Source organism: Parambassis ranga, chromosome 22 (assembly GCF_900634625.1).
Source record: "Parambassis ranga chromosome 22, fParRan2.1, whole genome shotgun sequence".
NCBI classification, from domain to species: domain Eukaryota; kingdom Metazoa; phylum Chordata; class Actinopteri; family Ambassidae; genus Parambassis; species Parambassis ranga.
The window spans coordinates 7571474-7599294 of record NC_041042.1 but is presented as its reverse complement, the minus strand read 5'-3'; the positions used below and the strand labels follow the sequence as shown (position 1 = coordinate 7599294).

Below are 27821 nucleotides of genomic sequence, written 5' to 3'. Positions count from 1 at the left end.
GAATCCTGCAGGGTGCTTTCTAAAACACTGGCTCCAAAGAAAAGTGCGACGTCTCTTTAACACGCTCCGATGTTGTAATGTGTACCAATATGTACAGATGCTAGTAGGCTCCCCCATAAAGCTCCTATGTCAACAACAAATCACATATTTCACTTATATATACAAAGATCTGATGGGGACCATAACTGCACAACACAACCTGTTCATCTTTATAATGGGTGAATAAATAATAATTGTTTTTTTTTTTATATCGGCTAGTTAATAAAGAAAAATACCAACAATGAAAAAGCATTAAGGCTGCAGAATTAAGGCTTCAGAAAGACTAACCATCACTGGCAGGTGTGAACAGTGACTCCCCCCTCCTTACACACACACACACACAGCTGTGAATGAAGTTGTGAAGGTAAGCATGGTATCAAAGACATTCCTCGTAGGTGCAGATGAAGCGTCTGGCACCGTTTAGTCTCCTCTGCTGTCTATAAAATTACATTCTACCAGGAATATCAGTTTGAGATGAATCATAATGGACTGGCTTATTCCGTCTTAAACAAATCGGATGAGGCAAAGGTGACCATTATAGATGATGACAAGTTAAGAAGGTGAACGCATACAGTTCATTGTAGAAATGTGGTTTGTTGTTGGAGTTTTTTTTTTCTTTTTTAAATGGAATGACTCCGGTTGTTTGAAGGTAGAAACAACGCTATTATCTTGGAAGCGTGTCCTTCCTGCTCTGGTTAGGGGGGAATGTTTAGACTGGCATTTTGAAATGGTTCAATCTGGCCCCAGAGAGACACTTATAATAAAAACAAGACTCGGCCAAGACCAACACTACATCTAGTACAAATACTGTAGAAATATACAAAACTAAAATGGAAACCACACATTCTAAAAGCAGGGGTTTGGATCTGGGGGTCTATATGAAGCCTGATATGATCCAACTGGATTCACAGTTCCTTTGGGCTCCCTGCTGATGATTACATCCATCAAGCACTGTTGAACTTAGGAGGTGGACGCATCCCCGACACCCCCCTTTAAAAACTACAGCCCAAAACCCTGACCTAAAGCTTTTTATGCTCCTCTTATTGCCTCAAAAGTTCCAGTTTCAAAAGAGGCAATAATGAGTAGTAACATTACAGCGTTCACAGTCAAAGTCTGACTCTGACAGAGGAGCCTCAGTGGCTGCCTCTGCTCGAAAGCCCAGAGTGGCTGTGTCCTTTGTTTGTCCACCCATCCATCCACCTCCCAGCATGTCCCTCCACCCACAATTTAAACACATAATGACAGAAACAGTGGTCACAAGCTCTGTCTCTTGTAGAGCATCCTCAGTTTTTTACTATCACACAAATAGAAGGGTGGAAAGAAGGCAGCACCCCAGGTGTGTGTGCTTTAACACCTCAGGTACAGCAGGCGAGTGGGAGGTGCCGGACAGCTCTGAGCTAGAGAGTTTTTTAGCGTGGCGTCCAGTCGTTGCCCATGCTCAGCTTGGCCCTGGGGATGGTCATTTTGTCAATGCAAGGGGAGCTCATTTCTGGAGAGAAGTGGATGCCGCAGTCATTCTTCACATTCTGAAATTTGTTCTCCTTGGAAGGTTCCATATAGACCACTGAATTCTTGTTTACATGTTTCTTCAGGATCACTGTCTGTGTGGGAGGAGTAGAACACTTGTTATTATACTGGAGCCATAACTCAATCCCCAGCTACAGCTATTATACAGTGACAGCTCACTAATTTACGTTGCACTCATTTGTTCTAAAAGACATGACTCTAGATGATTTTTTTTACACTCTTGGTGGAGGTTTCATAACATGACATGATCTTATTCCAGATTAAAGTGCAGGGCAAAGGGACACTAATCCAATAATCATGACAGTTAATCTGGAAGATCAAGGAGAATCACCCCTGACTTATCTTCTGCATACATACCTATCTCTATATGAGGGAGTCAGTGTAATTTATGTGACTTCTCACCTTCTTTGGCGCACTGTAGCAGGACATCTGCACCCACTTCTTCTTCTTGTTGATGAGCAGCGCCACAATGAGGAAAATGATAATGGCCAAGAGGAGGCCTGCCAGGATCCAGGCAGCTGATTGGTAAATTAGGGCCATCGCTGTGTTGCTGGGATAGATGTCACCCAAATGTGGTGCATCTGCAATACATAGACAAGAATGATATTCAAAATCCTTTTTCTGCTCAGTTTAGCAATCTAAACTAAACACAGATTATTTATTTGCTTTAACATTTGGCAGATATTTATTTGTTGTTTAGCCAACGTCCATTTATCATTATTGTTTAAGTTCAACCAGCGTAATATATTTATATCGTTCATCAAGCCTCCATGAGTATAAACACTCACAGGGTTTGGCAGGGTGAGTACTGCGAAGATGCCAAATGACTAAACTGGGATTACATATATACAGTGTACTGACAGGGAGCAGGTACCTGTATCAGCACTGATGGGTGGTACAGTGACAGTGGTGACCCTCTTCTCTGTGGTAGTGGCTGTTGTCTTGGGGGCACTGGTGGTCAAAGGGACTGACGTCGTCACCTCTGCTCAGACAGAAAAAAAAAAGTTTTGTTACCAGTAAGACCAGTGTTGTGCAATACATGGCAGGCACTACTGTGATTTAGTGTATAAACTCCCCAGTGCCTCAACTGATAAGCAGTGTTTATAGGATCTGTCCTCTTAACTTCCACTTAACCGCTTTGTTAAGGCATTACGTAAAAAGCTCTGTTTTCCACTGGGCAAATAACAAAAACAAAAGACCTGGTGAAACGGCTACATATCAGGGTGAACAATAGACACCCGCGCTGTGGTTTTCCTCTAATAGGAACAGCTGACATGGAACTTTGCCTTCCTGTGCCATTTCAGGGAGAGAGTGTTAAGGGCCGATTCGGCCGGGGACAGGAAACACGTGTGAATGTGCGGATGCTCGAGGAATGTTTTTGCCCTGAGTGGACTGAGTGTGTATGTCACATGGAATGTTTTTGTAATGTACCATTATGAATTATAACTTTTACATCAACAAGCTGTGTCTTGTCTCAGAGGGGCCACCTATTAAAAAGGATGGCAGTTTTGCACAGTGAGTGCAAGTGTTACATATACTGCATTTCAGTATGTACAAACTTTTTTGTGAAGTAAAAAAAAGGCACAAATGTTCAAGGACATGTTTCAGAGCAAGTCAGTCAATATTTCCAAAATGTATAAAAGTAAGTTTGCATGCAGTAAAAAGTACTTGCATTAAAATCCAAATACATTTATTTTAATCATTATCATAAATCATTCATAAATAAACATCTGGCATTCTGTAAGAAACCAAGCTGCTTAAAAATTGCCCCAAAATTCCCAGCACTTTAATTCCCGCCTGCACTAATGCTTTCTAAAAGGCTGCTTTCTCTTCTCTGAGACGCAACTAAATACTCACCGAGACAGTGTGGGCAGCATTGGCCCTTGCGTAGAACGGGCACCCTGCAGTTGGCAGCAGGACAGCGCTGAGAGAAGCACTGAATGGTGCCGTTGTTGCAGGTGCAGCTGGTGCAGGCATTGGCCTTCCAGGAGTCTCCCGCTAGCAGCACGTCTCCATCGCTGGTTATGCAGTACTCCTGTTGGCTGTTGTTCACTGGAAGCAGGGGGCTCAGAGTCTCATCTGTTACACACACAGGTGTGAAGAACGTTAATGATGAAAAAACAAGAGGTAGCATGTCAAAATATGACCCATTTCCTCTTGAACCTGGCAAAACTGGGTTACAGCTTTAAAGGAAGAACCTACATCGGTCTGAGCTTCTTAAGGACTCTTGCATTTTAACCTGTTGTATAACACCTCTTTTCACAAATGTTACTGAGCCTTTAGGTTTGTGTTCAAGATAAGATGCATTACTGTATGTTAAGCACAAACACAAGTGAATCCAGATGTCAGTTCAGTCTCAGACCTTATCAGTCCCTCTCATCAGACCCCGCAGGCCTGAGATCTATGGCCCCTTCATGACCAAAGACTTCACACGCTGCACTTCTCTACTGTATGCATACATCATAGGGCCTGTCAGTGAGATGTGTATTATTCCCACATTCCTGGTGACCAGGCCCATACATATATCAAAGGCCAGCCTCTGACAATCTGCTTTTGTGAAGGGAGATGCAGCGATAAGAGGGCCGGCATTCTCAAGGAGCAGCTCTCAGGCGCAGTCATGCATTGCTGATTTGTGGTCCTCATGCTTGGGAGTGCTTGTGATATGTTGTTTAGAAGTGCATGAGAGACTATGAGACTATGTTTGGGTGCAGCTGTAAATAAAATATGCATGGGGTTTGGCGTTTGCCAAGACATTTATGTCAGACCATATTCCCATAACTAGAGAGATTGCACAGATTCAGGAAGATTAGTTACATTCTTGCCCATCCAGCAGTTAGAGAGTCAGATGAACCTCCGGTGTGGGCCGCTGGGTGAAAGCAGTACACGTGCTGACTGCCTGGAGGATCTCTATGTAAACCCAACCGGTCTTGGCTGGTTTCTTTATGAGTCTGTGTGCTGACATAAAACTGCCCGACAACATGCAAGACCTTCCAAAACCACATGCTGATAGTATATCCAAAACAGCTTTATACTTCTCAGCCAATAACTTCTGACGGCACCTCCTGGAGTTTTCAGCCTTTTCTTTTTCCCCCCTGAAGGTGCTGCTACTGGTTTTTTTGATTACCTGGGCATACATGACAACAGGTGTCCTTGTTCCTGAGTGGTGACTGACAGAGAGCTGGGGGACACACTTCAGTGTCGCACAAGACACGTCCCTTCCTACAGGTGCATCGTGTGCACTCGTCCAGGTTCCAGGTCTCCCCCTCCACATAAAACTCGCCCCCAGGTGCTCTGCACACCACCATGTCCATCCCCTCTGGTTGACCGCTGCCTGATTCATCTACAGTAGACGACAGGAGGAAACAGTTAATTAAATTTGCATTCTGGCCGACCCTTCATTCAGTCCCAAACCCAAACTGTAATAGAAGTCAAATGACAGTTTTTCAAAAAATAAACATAGGTCACAGAATAAGGATGCTTGGGAGACCACTGTCCATTAAAAGGAAGCCTTGGGCAGTGATGGGATGGTGTCCAAGTTGTGTCTCTTTTCACACTAATTTAGCTGAAAACATCGTTCTGTCCAGCAGAGTAGCAGACATCTGCAAAGAGTTAGCCTGTTGTCCCCTGACTGCAAAGTGTGCTTAGCTTCTTGAAGGTTGTAGACATTCTTTCACTTCTAAATATTTGAACAGCCAACTGAGTCACTTGCCCTAAATATCCCTTGTGAGTTGGGAATAAATAAAAAGGTGGGTGTGCCTTCCATTTTTAGAGAAACAGATAGAGATGTTTGCAAGTTTAAGGAGGCTCACACAAGTGTGTACCCAAAACTCAAACTTAAAGCATTATTACTACCTAAAATACTGCATATTAATATATTATGACAGCACCGAAAACAATGAACAAATAATTCTTTTGAAGGTTTATTCCACTTATTAAAATGTACGTTTTAAGTAAACACTAAGATCTGCAAACACAGTAGGATTTTTATAAAGAAGTCATGAAAGAGAGTGCACCCATAATGATGGCAATAAACCCTCATTGCACTGGAAAACTGTGCAAGGCTACAGTGTGCATGGTAAGCAGTAAAACTAGAAAGTCATCGTGTAAACGGTGAAAGGGAGTAATTGTGCCATTCCCCCTCATTTACTCTTCCAAATAATATCACTAAAAAGGCTGTTTGTTTGTGCTTGCTCCATTAGACATTCTGTAATCAAAGTTACTGCATGGCCAAAAACTACACTGTTGTCTGAGGTTAAATTTAAACTGATCCCTTGACGTGTATAAAAAATTGATGTTTGAGTCAGACATACCCTCACAGGTGGGACAGCACTGGTCATGCTTGACAACTGGATGGGAACAGCTGGGAACAGGGCAGGTAATGAGCACACACATCTCTCGTCCAGAGTGGCAGTAGCAGTCACGGCAGCCGTCGTGCCAGCCATCCCCTTCCTCATATCGGTGCCCATTGGAGGTGAGGCAGTAGCTGGGCATCGGAGGTGGGAGAGTGGTGCTTGGCACATGGCCACTTTCTACAGACACAACATGAAAGGACAGGAAAGGCACACATGAGTAGGTGGCCGAGGACTTGGATCCCCTGATAATCAAAGCCCCAACTGACAATAAGTAAGCTGGCCGGGAGCTAGCTGAGTACACTAAACTGTATTTGGTTTGGGCAACACACGAACAAAATCATATTTGCAAAGCAAGTTGTTTTTTCATGTATAAATATTTTAGCAGTCCACAGAGAGTCTGATTCAGAAGCTTAAAACTCAGGTAAACACTGGGTTTATTTGCAGCATGGTTAGATAGTGTTACTTTGTTTATCTAGATGTGGAGCCAGGTGCACTCATCATCTCTCCATACACAAAAACTGTAAGTGTATCTGGGCTGAAATATTTATAATACAGCTAAATTGGCAAAAATCAAATAAAATGTGGTGGACCATAAATATGGCTCCTGCATACTGGCATTCAGTGGCCAAGGGAATCTAATTAGAGCTATACACACATTCCCTGGTTAAAGATAAACATAAACCAAAACAAGCACATACAGAAGTCTCAGTCTTACTGCAGAGCAGCAAAAGGTCACAGAGATCCAAAGCTGCTTTTATACAAGAGCTCTCAGTTCAGACACTAAGGTGGGACTGCAGTTAAATATCAAGTAGTTCCTGCCTACCTTTACACATGCAGATGGAGCAGCCCTTCTTGTTCCGTTGATAGCCATCGTCGCAGTGCTTGTCGCAGGTGAAGGGAGGACACTTGACACAGCGACACATCTCACAGCCATGTTTGTTCTTCCTGCAGAGTTACAAACATAAACATGATGCCAGAGGCTCACAGGAATACAACTCTCTTACCCGACAGTGTGTCAGGAAGTAAACATCACATCAGGAAGTAAACAATGCCATTCCTGGGCAGCTCAAACAGAGCATAAAATTGCTTCATGTGGAGGATTTTTTTTCCAGGATCTGTAGAACAACTATGGTGTTGTGATACAGTGAAACCCAGATGCTCAAGTAGAGCATAATCAACATCTGGACCTGCTTTCTCCTCTCTATATTAGCTCCCTTTGAAGAAGGGCAAATAAAAGGCCAACATGTGAGATCCCTGTGATGTGCACATCATACCAACCCGGAGACTCTGGAAGCTGCAATCTAAAGCTAATTCAGATGCTTTCAATTCATCCCAGTGCCAGCTTTATTCCTTCAAAAGCCTCTGGCATACATATAAAGGAATGGGTGAGCAGTGGCCAGAGAAGGGCGGATGATGAGAGATTGTTAACACAAAAAAGACAGTGGGAGATAAGGGTTCCTGGTGTCTGATGGCTGATTTACAGTTTAAGCGGGGGTTTACTGAATTGACCAGGAAAGAAACTTGAGTCCACTAGTTGTCAGAGCAAAGCAACATTAATCCTTTCATACAGAGAGAAGCACAGTAAGAAGTGCAGAAGCTGCAGAAACAGAGCAGTTGGATCCAATTATCTGCCTTATAAAACATAGATGAGCTGCAGGTTGATAAATCCTCAAAACCAAGATGAAAGACTGACCTGTATCTACACTTCCTCCTACCCTGTCCCTTTCATTCTCACTCACTCACTCCAGGTAAGTGATGATTCCTGTTTTACGCAGTGGCCTCATTAATCCTGGTTAATTACTTTATTAATCTTCATCCGCCAGAGTGACATAAATTATAGAAGCTCTTTAACTGTGATGCAGTGCTGCGTCCCATAAAGAGGACAGAGCACGTCAAGCCTCAGCAAACAGAGGAGCCGATCTATGCTGAAACAGCAATAATAGTTATTGAAACAACACTGAGTGAGGCTGGACAGTGCCTCACTGTACAAATACAGAGAGTGCTGCGACCTTAGAGCAGGGCTTTGTTTAAAGATGGTGTGTGGAATGCCAAGCAGCGCTCTGGGCTCCAGGGGGATAGAGGGGCTTGGGGAGACACTGAGGGGCCCCGACCTGGGACTGCTTGCTCGGCACAATCTCCTGAGTGCAGTGACTGTGATGCCGAGAAGAATGCCATTCATGACCAGTCCGGTCACAGTGATGATTTTGAGCTATGAAGAATGGAAAACACAGTACAGGCACTAAGAGCAGCCATAAGAACCGTCCTTCATCTTAACTGTTAACATAAGACACACTCATCTGGGTTTGAAATGATGGATATGTACATTGCCATCACAGTATGTCATCAATGCATGCAATATATATATACACAAGATGTATACACAAGATGCTTTGTGCTTTTTGTTTCTTTGTGGTGCCTGCATGCAAGGGTTCTGACTGAGAAGACAGGTCTGCATTGTGAGGCTGGCAAGCTCTCAGAGGATTTCAGACTTCTGAGAGAGAAGCTAAACAGCTGCTTATGAAGGATAAAGCCAGGACTTCCTGCTCCACTTTTTGCCCACAGGATCCTCCTCTCCTTACTGCTACTCTCCTCAGCAGACATATCGGGCCCATCTTGAGCTGTGGCTCCAGGGACCATGGTTGAGATATCAGAAGGATCCCAACTGTATAAGTTTCATAAAGGCTGCTTTTGTCCTGATGTGTTTTTGATTGTTGTTTTGAGACAGGACGATGATTTATGAAATGAGAGTGGTGCCTGGGGAGCGAGCATCCCAGTAGAGAGCACTTCCAGATGTTTGATTGGGTTTAAATGGGATTAGGAGAAAAGGAGTTGCAGGGGGCTGAGAGGCTGGTGCAGACCTCACAGCGAATTACTCGCACAACGACTTACACACTCACACGTAGCTTTAGAGTCCTGGGAAACACCACCAAAGTAGGTCTTTTGATCTTGGAGTCCTAACTACCGTTGCAAAAGAAGCCAGTAATACTTCCTTTTTCACAGGCACTGGTCAGAACATAATAATATTAAGTACTTAACTTCTTATTGAACCCAAGCAATTAACCAAGAGGACAACTTTACTGATTGGATTTCAACATTTAAATCATTGAGGGCCCTTATTTTGAAAAGGTAAGCTGCTTACATGGTTAATGAACATGGGTATGTGCATAAATGTTGTTGTTTCAGTTTTCCTGACTGACAAACTTGTGCTTTTAAAGCAGACATAGATGAAAAACGAGCAGAGCCAGGCCAACGGGTTTACTTACACATATCCATATGGGCAGGTCTTAGAGCAGGTCAAAGGTCGGCACTTGTGTGGGGGTATACTGCATTCACACACCTCGCAGCCAAAATCATCCCTCTCGTATCCCATTGGGCATTGCAGGGAACAGTATTTTCCAAGGTCAGGGCAAGAGTCATCTGAAAGAGTTGAGAGAGAGGTCATCTGATCGATCCATCAAAGAAAGAAAAAAAAAAAACATGAGTTGCTCACAGAAACATTCCTGCGACAGAGAACTTTGTTGTGATGAATATCAACATGTCCATGATGCCATGCTTTTTTTCTTTTGACACCAGCATTAGCAAACAGGTAAACACAACATTGTGTGTCCAGCAAGAAACAGCATGTCAGAGGCAATTAATCAGGGGCTTCAAAAAGTAATTCCCTGAAATTTTAACCCTTTAGGTGAACTTACTGTTGAGACACTGGCAGAGAAGACATCCATTTTTGTCCTGGTGGAAGCCATATGGGCAGTCACTCCCTGACAGGGAGCAGTTTTCCAGAGGAGGACATAGCATGGGGCTGACTGTTTCATAAGATGGTTCTGGGGAACAGAAGACATGATACAAGGTGAATTGGAAATTAATTTGTGTTTTTATATATGTGTGTGTGTGTCACGCATTTGTGCCAACTGTAATAGCTACCTATTTACAGTGCTCTACATATAAACAGTAATTACAGATAAATGTAGAGCAATTACACTAGGGTGGGTCTCGCTGTAAGGGGGATTATACGTCTCTGTCTTATTGTGCAGAACTGTCTGTCATTAATAAACTGAATGTGTTTGAAGGGCATGTTTCAGCTCGAGGGCTAGCAGTGAAAATAAGTGTCTCCTCTGGACATAAATGAGACTCCAGGACTATACCAACCGTCTTGAGTCTTTATTGTGAAGCCACAATAAATGAAGATGGAACAAAGCTACGCATAAACACACACAAGCGCCGTCACTATTCCCATCAAACGCCTCTTGCCACATTCAGTGGGAGGAGCAGACCAACGAGCTGTAACTAATTACGCTCAAAAAAGGGATCTACTTCAATTATGCAACCTCCTGCATTAAAAGCATGCCATAGCCTCACACACACACACAGGTGGGTCTCATTTTGGCGGGCAAGGATAATAAAAGAACACAAAGAACCCTGCCGCTTGAAGAATGCTCTGTGGCCTCCCCTTTAATGAGCCCATGTCGACATGGCCTCTGCAGAGCCGCAGGAGCCTCCTACATGTGGTATGTGTACTAATGTGTGGATCATATTCATATTAGCTGCATATTAGACTCCATAAATACAAAAGACAAATGATATTTGGTTTGAGGACCAACACAACTTTCTATACCTTCACAGAAAGGACAACACTCCCCAGGGATCTTCACAGGGTTCTGGCAGCTCTGCTTGCAGGCCATGGCTGTGCAGTGCGGTTCTCCATCCACACACTGGCAGAAGGTGCAGTCGTCCTCTTTCCACTGCTCCTCATGTGCTCGCAGCTTATTATTCACCCAGCAGCTGGCCTTAGTGCTGTCCATCGACAGTAACTCCACATCTGAGTGGGAAACATGCACATTGTGGGATCAAATTGAGTAAAGAGGAGAGTCCTTCATCTGACACTCACCAAAGGTACATGTGTAGTTTGGCTACTATGAATGAAATCCACCCAGCGTGTCTTAACTGTAACCAAATTAACATGAGACAGAGTACGAGGAGAGCTGAAGGAAGCTGGATACTCCATTAGGGAGCAAAAATAATGTGGAAATGGGCCTTTGACCAAGAGCTATGGAGAAAACACTGCAGAATTTAGATTGCTTATTTACATTTATAAGTGAGGAGAGGCCTCTGACTTTGTGTCAACATATGTAGGGATTTAAGCTGAAATGAAGTTTGGGTTATTATTGTGTGGTTCTGAGAATAGATTTGGAAACAGAACAATGCTGACAGCATCCATAACTGCTGGTCCTTACTGTGTCCACTTACACTTGAGGTAAAACTGCACTCGTCCACGTGAGCTTCAGCTGTGACCCCTGCAGTCAAAGGCCAGGCCAATATTTTATACCATAAATTTCACTCCAAAGCAAAGACAGCACTTTAAAAATGTTCAGATCTGTAGCTATTAGTCTTAAGTAGGAGCCATAAACTTTGGGAGAGTTTAAAAGGCAATCAGTGAAGCCATTCTGCTCAGCTTGAGGTGATGTATGATGCCTGAACTCAGCTCTCACTGTGTTTTTTCCCCATTTACTATAAACAGTTTAAATTGTTTTTGAGGCAGGTTACAAGGTGGTCTCTGCATTTTTTTGTGTATCAGTGTAAAACAAAGGAGCTTACATATTTGTGTGTGTTTATGTGTTCAGCATGGCTTACGAATAATGTGTGAGGGGGTAAGGTTGCTGTGTGTTGTGCATAGAAGTCCCGTTTGCCCTCTCTGGCCCAAGCTGTGTTGTGGAAGATGAGTTTTTGTCCATCTGGCCTCAATTAACCTGAAGAGTATGTGTTTTGTTCTCTCCCAGTGTATACTCAGGTATGTTTTGCCTAGTTTGCAACTAAACAACAACTTTCAGTTTTCTGAAGGTTAATCCATATATTTTGTATGATAGATTGTCATGGAAATATTGATTGCCTTAAGCGTAATCACAAGTAGGCGATCATTAACACATCTAATCCATCGTTAGAATTACAACCACTCTTCTCCATGAGGGTCATGCAGTAAGAGTGAGCAGCTTTCCATAAGTAAAAGATGAAAGCATTCCATACCATCTAAACGCCTGCACATTCCAGGTGTACCTCCAACGCTGACCTAACATGATCACCTCTTAACTCTCGCTCTTTTGCCTTCTCCCCTCTCCCCCCTCTCTGTTTTGCATCTGATCAACTGTAGCCATGCAGGCAGAGGCCAAACCTGGCTACCGTCTCCTTTCAAAAGCTCCTGGTAGACAGTAATGTGGAAGCCATGTGTGCTACAAGCTGTTTTTTTTAACAATCCTAAATACACATACAGTATCAGAGCTCCCTACCTGGCTTTGAGCACATGTTTTTCTGCACATTGAGCCAGATTTCAGATCTTACAAAGCCATGCCCCACACACACTGAAAGAGAGCTTTTATGTTCTTCAGTCTGCCCAGTGGAAATGAATCCCTAGCCCTGGCTCTTCGGTGTGCCTCTTACAGGCCAGGTATGTTAACAACCATGGAAGCTGGTTACATGAAGAAGCCATTAAGGTAGAATCGGTGGAGGTACAGGGACACTTTGTTTTTGCACCATAATGTTCTGCATAATTGTAATATATAAATATCAACAAAAAATATGAAGGCAAACATGTGTACCTATGCAGACAGGGCAACACTCGCCCTCAGGGATGTAGAAATTTTCACAGTCCAGCTCAGCGCACTCTGCCTTGGAGCAGAAGGAGATTCCTCCCCGGCACTGACACAGCCAGCAGGGGTCCATGCGGTACACCTCTCCCTCTGAGAACTCCTTTCCATTGTGGACACACTTGGGAGAAACTAAGGAGAACAGCAAGACAGAAGAAAAATCAGACAGACGTTAGTTATACGTTCTGCCAGGTGTCCCTCACATTTTGCACGAGAATTACACCAGAACTTTCTCCTCATGATTATAAAACAGAACAATGCAAAAATGTCAACCTTGAACAGCTTTTACTGTTTACAATCATTTACAGATTCATAAACATGCTCTCATTTATGATTGTTGATAGAAATATTAATCTGAACCAAATGGTGCTGAGGTAGACTCTGATGGCCGAGGTTCGGCCTGGGGGTAAAAATGGCATTTAGCAGACAATAAAAGTCCACCAGAAGGAATTTCACAGGGATCTATCAACTCTTGAAAAGGCTCTGTGCTCTTGCAGTGCAGAGTGAAAGAAAACAGTAGTGGGTCTGAGTCTTTGGCAGAATCTGGGCTCCGTGCGCTGGTGGCAGGTGGAGTGAATCAATGCTCTGGCCTGTCTTTTCCAAAAGCATCAAAGCATTTAGAACCTCTTTCAGCTGCACTCCCCCAACTATGAAATAAAATGAGCTTAGTTACAGCACCAAAAACTATAGTCTGATCTTGTGCATGGGCAATAAGCTTGGTAAAGCCAGAACATGTGCCCTTGAACTGCATGTGTTTGAATCCATGCATATGTTTTTATGTGTAAAAGGAAAACAAGCCTGAAAATAACCAGTTTTACATCATTCTGAATTAATGATGGTAGTTTTGTGGTTAAAGAAACAGGAAGATTACAGCATGACATCTCAATGGTAATACTAGATTACACGTTCACAATCACCACAGCGGTTTGGTTGACTCAACGTTATAACATTTGACCTCACCACACAGTAAGTTTTCATCTAGCACACTCCAGCATTGAGGGAAGTGAGACAGTGTGGTTATGTAAGAAAAGTCTCCAGCCCCATAAGAAGAGCAGCTATGCTAGTTAGACCAGTAAATACGGCACACAGATGCAAACAGATGTGGGGGCAGCGGTTTCTATAAACGCTAGCTGAGGTTACGGCGGCATCTGTACGCCATACCTTTGAGTGCAGACTCAAAAGTGTCTGCGCCAATGACCCCATGCCTCCCGACAACCAGCGCTGCACTCTAATATATAGCAGGTGTGCCAGCTGAGTTGAAAATGCAGTGGGGATTTGTTGATCCTTTATTCTCTTTCTTGCCATTTTTCTGTAATTTCCTCTCTCATTCAGTACTCCTGCCTTCCCGCTTTGCATGCAGCAAAACCAAGCAGAGCAAATGCAATAAGCACTTTAGCTGGCCGAAATCAAAAGGCAAGACAACAGGTTTTTAACGCTCACAGAAGCAATAGGAAGTCACATGAGGGGATGCTCACATGTGATTTCCGCAGTGTTTGTTAATGGTAATCCCTAAAACAACTTGCGGCACTGAGTCTAAATTCCATTCATGCTTTGTGATGTTTATTCTCCAAATTGAGGTGTGGAGATGGATGGGCCATAAAACACTGACCCCAAGTCTAAATCATTCATAATGGACTGTCATTCTGGTGCTTCTTGTGGTTTACAGGCATGTAAAGCAAAACCACAGCGAGAGGCAAAACTTTTGCCAGAGATAAATAATGGCTGCATTTATTAAAATCCAAGTTAAAGTAACCGGCTTAAAAAAAAAAATCAAGATGCTGAAGTAGAAATATGAGTCATAAACACAACCACTTATCAACCTGTGGGACAGGCAGGGCTGCTCTACACATTGTGTTTATAACAACTTCAAGCTGAGCTCCCTGAAAACCATTAGTGTGGTGATCTCAGCATTATTGCTTAACGCCGGAGTAAATCTCAACAGAACATGTGCAGTCCTCAAACTAATCTGTATTCATGGCTGACTAGAGGGAATATATGTGCCAGCCAAAAGTGTTGATAAACAGCAGATCACTACTAAACAGAATTATCTGTAACATCATATGACATCAGGTCAGCATGGTCTTGCCAGGTTTGCCCTGCCACACAGATACAGCTGTTCTTCAGCCAAATGTGGGACTGATTGAGGCCAAAACACACAGGTGGGGCTCACTGTCACTGCACACACTGTCCCTGACTAAATATCAGCTTGCAGCCAAGTGGGCAATGGAAACAAGTTAATCAGTCCAAGCCTCACACAGACATACAATACAGGGGCATGTTAAAATGTGTTCCACTACAGGATAGGTATGGTATTTGAAAACAACTACCAAGATGTTGCCAAGATTCTGCAGGACTGTGGAGTTGACTATGGTGCCCTGTGCGTGTCCTTGTCCATGTCCCTGTCTGTGGAGGTTTCTGACACGGCACGCAGTCATGCAGGCCTAACGGACAGTAGGGGCAGCACAAAAGGCATCAAGCACCAGGCCCAAAGAGCAGCAGACACTTGTTATCAAAACACTGATCCCATGGCCCCCACGGCTGCCATTCAGCCCCCGCCGGCCTGCCGGACTCGATTACCCTCCCCACTGGCAGACTGGAGCACATAAAAAGCATTCCCATCAATGAACTGTTGAACCTTTTCCCTTTGGACGTGTGACCAGACAGGAACCCTTTGACACTGCACTTCTGTTGAGCAAATTCATAGCCTAAGCACTTTTCTGGTCACTGGGCTTGTTAAGTCCATTAATTCCAGGACACGGCACTCATTTATACATGTGGAGGGGCCAGAATGGGAATGTGTTCCGTTAGTAAAACAGCAAATTTTTGTTGGGAGCGCAGAGTAAACAGACCAATAGTTCCCCGGCACTGGCTTCCTGACTCTCCTGGTTGCCTCTGAACCTGAACTGTGGCAGAGTAAGGTCTCTATATCTTGCTTCTCGTTCCCTCTATCTCTTTTTCCCCAGGTAACAAAATTGTGCACAAGCATATTTCAGACTTGCCATTTGCTTTGAAAGACCAATTATCTTTATTATCTTTTGAGGCACTAGAATTATTTCTGGGTACAACCCTGAAAAATGTCTTTGAACCCTGAGAGGCATTGGTCCCGCCTGATAAACAGCCCAGCAGTAATTATCCGATCAGCAACTTTCCTTTTTCCTGTGGATATTTGGTCAGCAGGGAGGAAAGCCTTACACTGAGGAAAATAATTGGGTTCTCAAGAGCGATGAATCTCACACCAACTGTGCAATTGTTTGTCTTAGTTGGAGAGAAATCTGAGTGTGTGCGGTGCAATCACCTTTCTGGCACTCAAAGACGTCGCAGCAGTCTCCCGGCTGTCCGCTGGCCTGACTGAGTGCAACGGGATGCTGTCCACTCGGGCACTGGGGCTTGCGGCAGGCACGGAGGTCGCAAGTGCACTGAGGTGGTATGGAGGGACAGCAACCAGCAGGGGGCGTGTAACTCTTGGTCAGGACTGAGCCCTCAGGGCAGGAGGAGGGCACCTGCAGAGCAGGACACGTCACACCAGCACACCTCAGCTCCTCTGCAAAACAGACACAGACAGGGATGCATGTGCACGTGAAGATACAGATGTGTGAAGATACATGCATAACTGTAAAAAGGGACACATATGGTAACACCACTTTCAGCTGCTTCTGGCTCTGACAGTGCCAGCACTGTTCTACTATGTGAAGCAGGGGTTGTGAGTATGTGAGAGCTGCCTCCTTGCAGTGTCAGTTGAGCCACTTCAGAACTCAGCTACTCGTGTTACGGACCAAAGACTGAGTTCACACAGACACCCGACACAAACTCTCTGCACAGTCATCAGATCCCCACTTCAGTCTGTGACAGCTTTACAGCATCCTGTCAAATAAGTGAGAGCGGCGCTCTCTCGACACGACAAGGCTCTCTGCACATCCTGTCTACGGGCCCCCTGATCCCACCAAGCCTAGCTTTGACTGGCTCACAACCCAAACAGTCCCTCAGACACTAAAACCAGTCATTAACCACAGCCAACCTTCAACAGAGCTTCCCTTTTTTGCCAGTCTAGAATCGCCGCTCCACTAAGCATACCAGGACGTGTTTGTATATCCATCTGCCAGAGCCAACATAATAGCTCTGATACCCCTTGTTAGCCATGGAAAGAGGCGCAGGGGTACTGGTAATCTGGCAAGGGGCTCAGGGGTGTATTTTGGATCCTGTTCAGGAAAAGAAAAGTGGAGCGCCCCTCTTTGCAGATATTGTATGAGAACAGTAGCGACCATACAAATATTGGATTACTGGAACTAGTGTTTATTTTGGTTCTCAGTGTTGCTGTAATGTATATAGGACAGGCAGAAAGAAGGTTCTGGGGGCTCATGCCCTGTACTATTATTGTCAATCATTGAGTCATTTCCCAAATCACAGCAGATACACTTCGTCAGGAAATCCAGAAAGAGAAAAAAGACTAGTGTAGGGATTATATACGAGAGTGAGGAAAATATGATAATTGCATATATATCGTTTAAATCATCAAGGAGAAAATGTGTCAACAAATGACTGCCTTAAAAAAGAAAGTTTAATTATGATTTAATTATGAAAAATATTTGACAATCTTTGCATACATCTGGTTTTTGAGGAGAGGGAATGATGCAGGCTGAGGTTGTGTAACAGTGCTTTGGGGTTTTGGTAATGTTTCCAGAGGCTGAGTTTTGTTGATGGCCTTCCCAGATTGGCTCGGTGGCGCAACACGAGTCTCTCAGAGGATGTGCTTCATCACTGACATTTGAAGACTGGTAAATGGATCCCTTTGAGTTTTACTACAGGATGGGGAAGCGGCGAGCGGTTTGGGACTCCAGACTCCTCAGGCCCTGATAACGGTTTTGCTCTGCCAGTCCGCAGCTCCAGAACCAAACCTACGAATCATCCTGTATATTCTCTTTCATTCCGGTTTATAGAATGAATTCTCTGGTTTTCCCGGATGCTCTGCAGACGGTACGGAAAACTAGCCGTTTGATGTCTGTCTGACCTAGAATAAACATGGAGAGGGTTTCTAAGACTGTGTGCTGTATTTTGGCAGGTGGGGGTAACATAACTGACAGATGAAATTGAGGATAAGGGAAACATTGAATTTTTCTGGCCCCAGATAAATAGAGCAGGAGTGTGAGGTATCTGTACTGTACTGTTTACTCATGCAACCTGGGAACAGTGAGGACCGCCACAAAGCTCTCATTGATAAACTTCCTAGCTGAATGGTGTCATAGAAAATGAGGGAAAACCCCAGAATTAAAGAACGCTACGAACCTTTTAACGGTTTTTGGACTAATTCCTAAGCCGGAGTTAAATAAACTTCAGTTGGACAGGCTGATTGGCAAATGTTTTACTCCCAATAAAGTCTAACGCAGTCTGCCGTTGCTCAGTTGAAGACTGGTTTTGCATATGAAAACATCAAGCTTTTCAGAGCCACAGAAAATGCCCCGGGACAATCTTGCACAAGGTTCTGCACTGAAAAACACTTTCTGTGCATTGTATGTACCCCAGAGAAGGCTGATTACTCTTTCAGTTGTGATAATGGCTGGGGTTAGAGTGCGCTGGGAAAAGCAGCTGGCAGACACACCATTGTCATTCAAATGAAAAGAATTGTATCCATCCGTGGAAGTGGTCCAGCCCTTGCAGGTCCAATTAATATAATTTTTAGCTGGCACAATTATAAAGACAACAGGCAGACAGAGAGGATGGAAAAAGTCAGCAGTAAATGGATTTTATCCTGCTCTGTTTGTATTCTATCTCTTAGCATAAATGACTGTAATTAGTGAGTCAGCGACCACAGAGCCAATCTTTGTATCACAATGGTGGCTCTCCTCCAGCTTGCACAAACACAAGTCCTGATTTGGTATGCTTGATAAATTCTCTTTGCAGATTAGGCAACATGTGCTCTTTTACAACTGTAAGATAGCAAAGAATGGAAAACCTTTGACCCCCATGTACAACCTGCAACACACACACACCTGATGCTGATCTGGAAATGGTGAAATTGCCTCATTACTACATAATGGTCTCTTTTGTAAACAATATATGCATTTCTGGCAGCTCATTGAAGAAAAAAATTCTCCATTCTAAATGGGTTTTTCTTTCCTTGAAGCCTGGGTACAAGGGACATAGTCTTTCCCCCAACCAGAGCGGCTCGACCAGGCAGAGGAGGCTGTGTTGACAGCCTGAGTTTACTCATGGAAAAAGCGCACAATGTGAGTTCTGTTCACCGACTGACTTTGGAAACAAGTCAGCAGAGAACAAAGCTGTCTCAGTCCAGCTGCCCTCCGTGGGTTTCTGGTCTGTCCTCAGGTTTTATAAAGTTGCTCCGCAAAGGGACACATCAGGGCCCTCTCTCACATAAAGCTGTGGGGGCCTGGCCCCGCGCCCACCATCAGTTACCAGCTGAGAAAGTCTGCATTGTTCGCCATGTGTGTTTGTGAGTATATGTGTGAGGACCAAGGAGCATGTCTGAGAGATGGTCCAGGGCAAAAGGCAGAGACAAGGTCACCAGGTAGAAACACTGTGTGGGAACTTCACGCTATGGTGAGAGAGTAGCGGGGCGCAGGCATGCAGCAGCCGGCAGCCCTGTGTCTGCTGCCTGCACTCCGTGTTCTCTCACTCTGTGGTTAAATATTTGCAGATGAAAAACGTGATCTGTGGGTCCTAAGCAACACCGCAGCAGCTGTGAATCAGTGTGTTAGGGTGAGGTAATGAGAACGTCCACGTGTAGGTGTACACTTGTACATTGTATTCATGCATGTTTGTGTGTTCAAGTGTACATTCCACTGAAGCTGACCCTTTCCTCGCCATCAGATAAGAGCACTGACAGAGAGCTTGAGAGACTCCTGTCAAACATGAGAACACCACAGTGTATGGCCTATTGTTGTATCTGGCACTAAACACATAAGAAAAGCTCCAAAGAAATATACATTAAGCAATGGAAAACAAAACTAAACAGCTGTCACGTGTACTGTCTGTGGGAGACCTGGGGTGTAGACATCTGTTGAATAAATTGTGGAAGAGCCTGTTGAGTTATGTATGTATGGACACTGGCCACAAAGATCTTTTCCCTTTCAAAGTAAAAGAATGATGATAGAAGAAACGTGCCAGGGAACATCAGGAGTTGGCTTGGGCTGCAGCTGTGGTGGCTTTGATTTGATCATAGTTATGACTGAGGCCATACGATGAGATTTTTAGGTGCATATTTAGTGAAAGGAGTGAGGGTTAGTGCTACAAATGAAGGCAGGAAATAAGAGTTCATGTGTGTGTGTGTGTTTTGGCATTTACTAATGGTGTATTGCAGCCTGGTTTGGTTAGTGGCTGACCAAGAGTAGTGAGTGGGTTGACAATCCCACATGCTTTTGAGGGAAGTTCTTTGTCTCAAAAGCCACACAGGAGTTTTGTTTCCTCTTTGAAATGACTCCTTACACACACACACACACACACACACACACACACACAGGGAAATGAGCCGCTTGTAGGGTACAGCGAGGCCACAGCTTCCTCAGACGACACACAAACAGTCGGCACTGAGAAGTCTCGTGCCCCTGCCAGCCGGTGGCGGTCTGGCTCGATCAGTAATAGCCCGGCCACAAAGAGGCTGCAGCCAAGCAGAACTAACAGTCCTTTCACAAGGGCAGAGAGAGGCTGGACGGAGGCAGCATAGGTGGGCAAGTGGATTTGTGGGAGCACGGTCAGTGGTGCTATGGCGTCATAGTGGGCAACATTTCCCAGACTGATGAACTGCTTGTGAACTACCACATGAATGTGAGGCACATCCTTTTTGCCTGAGAGAAAATGCCCTGACTGCTTTAATAGCACAGCTTGGCTTTGCAACAGTTTCTTATCATAAATTAGCATCAGGTGATGCCAGTAAGTCAGCTAAACACATGCAGCAGACTGTTGTTCTCATCTGTGAGCAACAGAGAAATGTCTTTTAGAATAGCAGTTAGGGGCCCTATCATGAATGAAAAATGGAAACCATTCTGGAGTGTAAAATTACTAAACACCACCCTACCAAGTCTCTAAGGCCTGGACACAAATACCAGGACAAAATCAGTTGCGATTTCCTATCTTCCTGCGTCTGCCTCCCCCCTCCCTCTCCTACACTTATCACATCCTCTTTCCTCCCTGACATGAGGGAAATACGTCTGGTGCACTTGAACGTGTGCAACCAAATTACATCAGCATTTTGTGTACCAGGGTCTCACTAAAAGCACCTTTAAGTGATTGAACATGAGCAGTGGTGAAGCAGAAAAGTCGTTAAGTTAAACAGCTTACTGTGAGTCACAACAGAGGAGTGAGTCAGAGAGAAAGTGAAAGAAAGCCAGGACAAACCACTTCCATGTGCATGTCCTTTACTGGTCCTAAGCTGTGAATCTCTGCTGGTTAATGTCACAGAAATGTTAGGACACACGATCTGCTTTGCTGCAAATGCAAGTGTCATCCGCAGAGCTCTGACGTAAGGGGATACACGTGCTGTCACACTTTGGCAGGGCGCGCTAACACAGATCTTAATAACTGCGTCTGTGTCTAAAAGCAACAAACGGCTGAGGGATGTAGTCACCATGGAATCCCGATCTGGTCACAGAGGAAGCTCCTGCTTATGACAGACAAAGGAAAATCTCTGCCGCGACATCCAGACAAACAAGATAATTATCACACACAGACACACGCACAAACACAGATGCAGACAAGCAGGCTCAGATGCTCTATGCAAGATCATTACACACATTAGATGATATATCAGCGCACACAAGCATGCACATGTGTGTATCACTCCCTGTGCACAAATATTACTTGAAGACATAACAGATGCATACATCCTGGTCTCTTACTTAATGAGGGGCCCTCGGGCATGTGTGTGTGTGTGTGTGTGTGTGTGTTGCGGTAAGAACTCTTTAAGCTGCTGAAAAATGTTGTTTACAGTTTTCACTGGTGTCAGTTTAAACTGTCATCCACTGGGCTCAGGCATTCAAGTTACAAAAGTAGGAGGCCAATATTTTATCTTTCATTGGAAGGCTAGACGTAATGATATGTCTAAACAATTTAATGTTTGATGAGCACACTTCCTGTGGGATTTACTGCATAAAGGCTCGAGACAAACATCCATACAGCTGTACTGTAGATGTGCTCCAATAACCTCACAGTTATTTGTAGACTAAACAAACTCAAGTATGTCTCCATGGGTTGTTGCCAGGAACAGTATTGACTATCTTAAGAGGCATTCTTCATCTGAAACGTCAGCACTTTATAGAGAGAGTAGGAACCATGAGTTGGCACTTTGTAGCTGAATATATTTTGGGGGACACCATGATGGTTACTAACCAACTGCATACACTGAAGGCAACACTCATGCTGATTCATGGGAACTCAAAAGCATTCCAACACATAGATAAATCTGTTTTTAATCTGTTCACCTCAGCACCTATACTAATTGTACTGAATTATATATATATTTCTCCTAAGATTTTAGTAACATTTTCCAGTTTCTGACTCTAAAAGCAGTGTTAAGGTAAGTTCTTCCCATCATTATGCACAGGTTCAGTGAGTTCACTCTCTAGTTCCATTTTGCTAATGTCGCTCTGGAGGCAGCCGCCACTTATCGCCTGCCTATCTACCAGACACCTCACAATCCAAATGTGGAAACTAAACTCCATCTGCCAATAATGTTTTTCACTAAGAAGTGTCAATCAGAGAGGCTGCTAAGAGCGAAGGTAAACACACGTTCATGTATTCACTTACTTCATTCAAAAGATTCTCCTTTTCACCTCGAGCACAGAGGAAGCATTCATACTGCACTCTATTCACTTCAAGACTCTGCCCTCTGCCTGAGGATCTCCAACACTCCATATTTCCATCAACAGTCTTTGATGAAACCCCCGCTCTCTAAATGTAGACATTCTCTTCTGTTTTTGCTTCTGTCAGATTCACACTCTCTCTTTTTCCTTCTTGTTTTCTTTCCAAGGGGTACACTCTTGATCAGTTTCTTTCCTCCTACTCTTCCACTTTTTCAGCTCTCCCTGACATCATGCAGATATTAAAGGGCACAAAAGTTTAACTGTAAAATCCTTTACGCAACTTTTAGCAATTGAGCTTTCAAAGGCACCCTCATTGGAAATTACAGGAGGCATAACGAGGTTTTCATATATGCTTCTTCTCCTGCATAATCAGCTGTGACAAAAGGAATGCCGTTTGTGTCCAAGAAACACCCTTATCAACTAAAGATGTAGTGCAATAAATTCAATTTTGTTTAAATGCAATCATGTAATTGTGGAGACTTTGAGCTGAATGGAGCTACTGGTCGGCTGCTGTCAGTTCCCGTTGCAGGTCATTTAAAGGTTACCTGCGGCTTCCTGGCACTGGCTGCGGTTGATGTAGGCGAAGTGGTGATGGCAGCTCTGAGACTCACACACACAACCCTCGGCGGTCAAGTTACACCCAGAGAACATACACGCTGGGTTAGATGGTCCCACGTACTTCTCTCTGTGCCTTTCCCGGTGCTCGTGCCTCCGGCCATCTGAAACCCAGACCACAGTCATCAATGAGTCACAGACAATGGCACTAATCAATGGTGAGTCGGGAATCACTGAACAAATTCTCAGCATGTGTGTCATCACTACAATATGCGAGGAACATTAGTCATCTCCGAGGCACATCTGTTATGGATTAGCTCCTCTCAATGGATGGCATTATTCCCTCTCATCTGTGCATGTGTCTCTCTTTTTGACTCGTGAAAAAGGAGAAAGCTCACCTGACTTGCTGGCCTTCATGCAGGTTTCCTGGTCCAAGTATGTGAAAGAGCCCAAGCAAGAGTGACGTGCATCACACACACACTGGCCACCTGCTCTGTCACAGCCCGTCATCAGGGGACAGCGCTCATCCTCGAGACCTGCATCTGGATGGTCAGGAAGTTCTGTGGGGGAGGGCAGTGAGAACAGAGGACAAAAAAAAATCATGAGGCTGACTTGGACTCATTTTAGCTAGTTTACATGGGAAGAAACCAACAGCGGACAGAGTTACGGCTAAAGTGAATTGTGCCAGAAACCAAGATTTGTTTCACAGAATTGTTCCAGGGTTACAGCCTCTGTTGCAACACATTACACTGGCACAACCAATACCAGTATATTTCTAAGCTGCCATCCCTCCTCCCTTCTCATTGTGCCACACTGCTCTAGCTACTCAGCCCATTTGTTTGCTTTTGTTCCACAGCATGGGGCCCTCCCAGGGTCTCCATCACTGCTGGCTGCTGCAACGCCTCTTCTGAACCAAGGCCACTTACACCAGACCTAAATAACTGTTCCTTCGCCTTACCCACTAAGATGGCACCTCAAGGATTAAGGCAACTTGGATGAAACTGTAAGATAGGAAGGAATGTATGAGGGAGAGAAGTGTCACATTAGAGCCGTGTGAGCGGAATATCTACCAAGACCCTGGGATTAAAGGGCCCCAACATACACATTAACCATAGTGTTTCTTTCCCATTCATGCATGAATAAACACAAATATACCATCAAATTACCCTTCTTCATAGCTGTCCAAGTGCAGTAAGACAGGCAGCAGAGTAAACAGGATGAGACAAACTGTAACACAGGGCACCCCCTTCCCATGCATTTAGCCTCTGGGCCTCAAATCAACAGTGTGGAAGCGTGATCGGAGCTTATCATAATACTCCGGCTTACTTCTCCAAACAGCTCCGCACCAGAACAACACACCAGGGGAAAAGGTGTTAAAGGTTTAACTACCAAACATAAACAGGAGTACATCTAATGTATTTTCCCGACTACTGCAGTGATCCTACCTGAAATGCAACCTGTAAAATGAGAATACCCAGCTAGAGTTTATAGAAACAATAATGATGACTCAAAGTGACTGAAAAGAAATGAAACTCTGTTGCTTTTAAAAGCATGATGATAAAAGACATATGTTGATTCATATTAATTTAAAACAGATACCCACATCTTTTACTGTGGTCAAATTTACTGTTGAAATGAATCAGTGTGGCTGAAAAACAAAGTATCCTCATAAATGCTTTCTCAAAGTTTAGAGCTGGTTATATTGGTGACTCTTCAGTGATGGACGATGCTCTCAAGCACTTTAGTAAACACTGGCCAGTGAAAGCAGTGAAGGTAAGATTACATTTAACCTGAGCCAGCCCATGCTGTTAATCGTTCTCCCAGACAGCCAGTGAAGTGGCACAGCACAAGCAGCCTTTTCAATAAAGCACACCAAAAACTCTCTCTGTGATTTCCTTTCACCTTAAAATGATCCTCTCCTTCACATTTTTTCCATTCTGAGGCTTTCCTGTGCCTGGGAGGGTATTTTCATTTGAGATGGTGGTAGCGCCTGACTGTGTGGGGTGCTAAATCTGGCATGTAGGGAAGGAGGTAGGAGTCAAAACAATCAATGAAAGCCTGCACACTGAGGACATTGTTTCCTAAACTAATTTTAGTTTGACCCCAGTTTGTCCTAAGCTGCCTCAGCCCTGTACCCTGTAGTCTGTTCTGGTCTAGTCTGGCAATCTGTTATCTGGCCTGGCATGACTCGAGCCCCAGAGCCTGTGGCTTCAGCCCAGGGGTATTCCTCTTTCAGCCACTGAGACTGCTTGTCTTGGCATCCAGAGCCAGGATGGGTAAGCTGACCTCTAGAGGCCCAGTGGCTGATAGCGAGCTAAAAAGGAAGTCTTTGAAACATTAGATAATACCAGAGGAAGGGAGAAGGAGAAGGCATGTGAAGGAGTGCAGCGGACATAGCGTCCCTGTAAGACCGGGTACCGTGGCATGTTAAGTGTCTCTGGAACTCGAGAGAACTTGGTGTGGGAGGACAAACACAAGAAAACAATGACAACAAATCCTTTAGATTGACTGATTTCATTTGACCGAAAGGCTGAAGCAGATATGATGAGGTGGGAGGTTGAGGTGACATCTCCTCAGAGCAGGTGCATATGTCACTTGACTGAAGCATAGATGCTTAAACGCGAACATCCTTCATTAAATTAACTAAAATTCAACATTTCTGGTAAGCTACAAACATTTTCTGGACTTTCTCTATGATGTGAAGCTTACAGGCCACATGGTTTGAAAAAACTTCCCTTGTTGAACTTTTCTAATTCTTTTTAGATACAAGTATCTTGCGTATTGCATACGCCTACAAACACGTCTGAATAACTCAAGTGTGACTTGTGGAGCTTTTGCAAAAACCAAGGTATCCCTCTCACTGTGCCAACTATATTATGAAGCTGTTCATCTCAACACTAACTGATTTTGGCCACCCAGAAAATCATACTGTGAGCAGAAAAGCAGGGGATCAGAAAAGCGGAAACATTTACCTCCTGCTCCTGATTGCAGGTCTAATCATTTTAAGACCTTTGCAGCTTGAGGAGGGAAATCAGGGATCAGCCTCCAGCAGCCTGCCTACTGTGGCCCCTGAAAACACACTGGGAGGTGTTGATTTACCCCCACCTAGACCCTTTGGGATATTGATGCTGTGTGTATACGTGTGTCTGATTTAGAGGTCAGCATCATGCTCTGAGGCCCCTGCAGCAGCAGGGCCAGAGGTATGACTCAATCAGAGGAGCCATTAGGTCTTTGGCTCATTCCAAAGCTGTTAATTTGGAGAGGAGATGTCCTTCAGACAAGGCACAATCAGCAGCAGTGTCTCCTGGGGATGGCTGGGGTGTTGCAGACCCCTGGAAAAATCCTTGTGGAGCCCCGACTTGGACCACCCCACAGAGGGATGATGAAGGGGCAGGGTCAGGAGATCCAGACACCCACTGAGGGCTGCTTACTCTCTTCTACAGTCCTGTCAGTCCTCTTCAATCATCCTGAAACAGGCTAAACAGAGCACAGGTGGAGGGGCTGAGGTGGGGGCTCCTGCTTTATTTGTACCTTAGGGAAAAGGTAACTGCTACCTATTCATTCTCAATGAGGAACATGATACCCGACGTGTTTCTTTGAAGTTCAGAATGTTGCTCAAATTGTGCGTAAAATGAGCACATCCACTGTGTAACAGCCCTGCTCTGCTCAGCAGGAGTGGAATACTGTGGCACTGAACTGAAATCGAAACTTTTGGAATCATGCTGTCCAACCACAGAGCCTGTCATGCAAACAATATGGAAAAGAGCTAATCCATCCAATTAGTAATAGTATTAATATCAGTCTTAAAAATCAAATCATTAAATGTGTTTGCCAAAAAGGCACAGGAGAACAGTTATCAAATGACTGCTGCCAGGTCTACTGTCATGCTTCTGAGCAAAGAGTGAATGAAGCTTTGAGGAGAAGAAGCAGCATCTGAACATGACTCCTCTCCTGGCAGTCAGGAGCCCCTCAGACCTGGGGAGCTGCTCCAACCAGCCAAAGACAAGGCAACCACTGAACCAGGCAGTTTAACTGACGTTTGAATGGTGACGGAATGAAGCAACCTTAAAGAGGAGGATGGCTGCCCGGCTGGTACCTAATGCTTGCTTGTTGCTCACTGACACGCTCCACTGAGTCGCTGCTTATGATTTAATTAAGAAAACACATAAACATGGAGCTCTGCTCACCTTTACACACTCCAATTTCAGGGATGGTAGCAGCTCCAGTTTTGTTGAGGGAGGCGCAGGTCAGTCCCAGGGCGCAGTAGCCGTGCGTCCAATCCTGACCGCCGCAGGGCTCCCACTCACGCCGGGTGCAGTGATCACAGCATCCGCATGGATCCCTGGCCAAGGTACGGCCACCCTCGCAACCATGCTGGGGTTTGACGGGACAAGTCCGGAGGTTACACGGCGTGCACTCATGAGCCGAGAGCGCCCGCACCAGAAAGAGGACATTCAATAACACAAAAGAGCATTTGCTGAACATGATTAAACCCCCCCACGGTAAGTTTTCCAGAGAAATGATCCGCTCCTGTCAGATAATAAAACACATGAACTCCACGCGATGCACGTCACTAGATTAATCTCCAAAGTTGCCAAATCTTCTTTTAAAGTTTTGTCAAAATGCTCCCGTCGGACGAGCAGTTTATTGCGCAGCAGCGCACTTACAGACGCAAATACACCACGAGACAGAAGTGTGCGGATGCGTTTTAAGTGGCAGCAATATCCAAAGCCTGAGGTTCTGTGTAAGCAGGTAAACGCACGTCCTGCGCGTCTCAGTGGGCTACAGACAGTAGAAATCCAAGCGCGAGCCTGTGGACGTCCACTGAGGGCTGCTGCGACTGACACACTCACACACAAAACGCAATCTGAGAGTTCTAAATTGACATGCAGGCATATAGAAAT

At 44.6% G+C, this 27821-nt stretch overlaps 1 protein-coding gene across 1 annotated transcript; it reads right to left on the bottom strand.

Annotated features, from left to right (window-relative positions):
- Positions 1–655: 655 nt before the first annotated feature.
- LOC114427710 (cysteine rich transmembrane BMP regulator 1 (chordin-like)) lies at positions 656–27821 on the bottom strand. The gene is made up of 15 exons (XM_028395915.1): positions 27105–27821; positions 23316–23477; positions 22908–23081; positions 15849–16094; positions 12506–12685; positions 10531–10734; positions 9611–9739; positions 9182–9335; positions 6742–6863; positions 5877–6095; positions 4691–4906; positions 3424–3645; positions 2441–2548; positions 1969–2147; positions 656–1640 (listed from the first exon to the last, which is right to left on the bottom strand). The coding sequence occupies exons 1-15, from the start codon at positions 27400–27402 to the stop codon at positions 1449–1451; spliced, it is 2805 nt and encodes a 934-aa protein (XP_028251716.1). The 5' UTR covers positions 27403–27821; the 3' UTR covers positions 656–1448.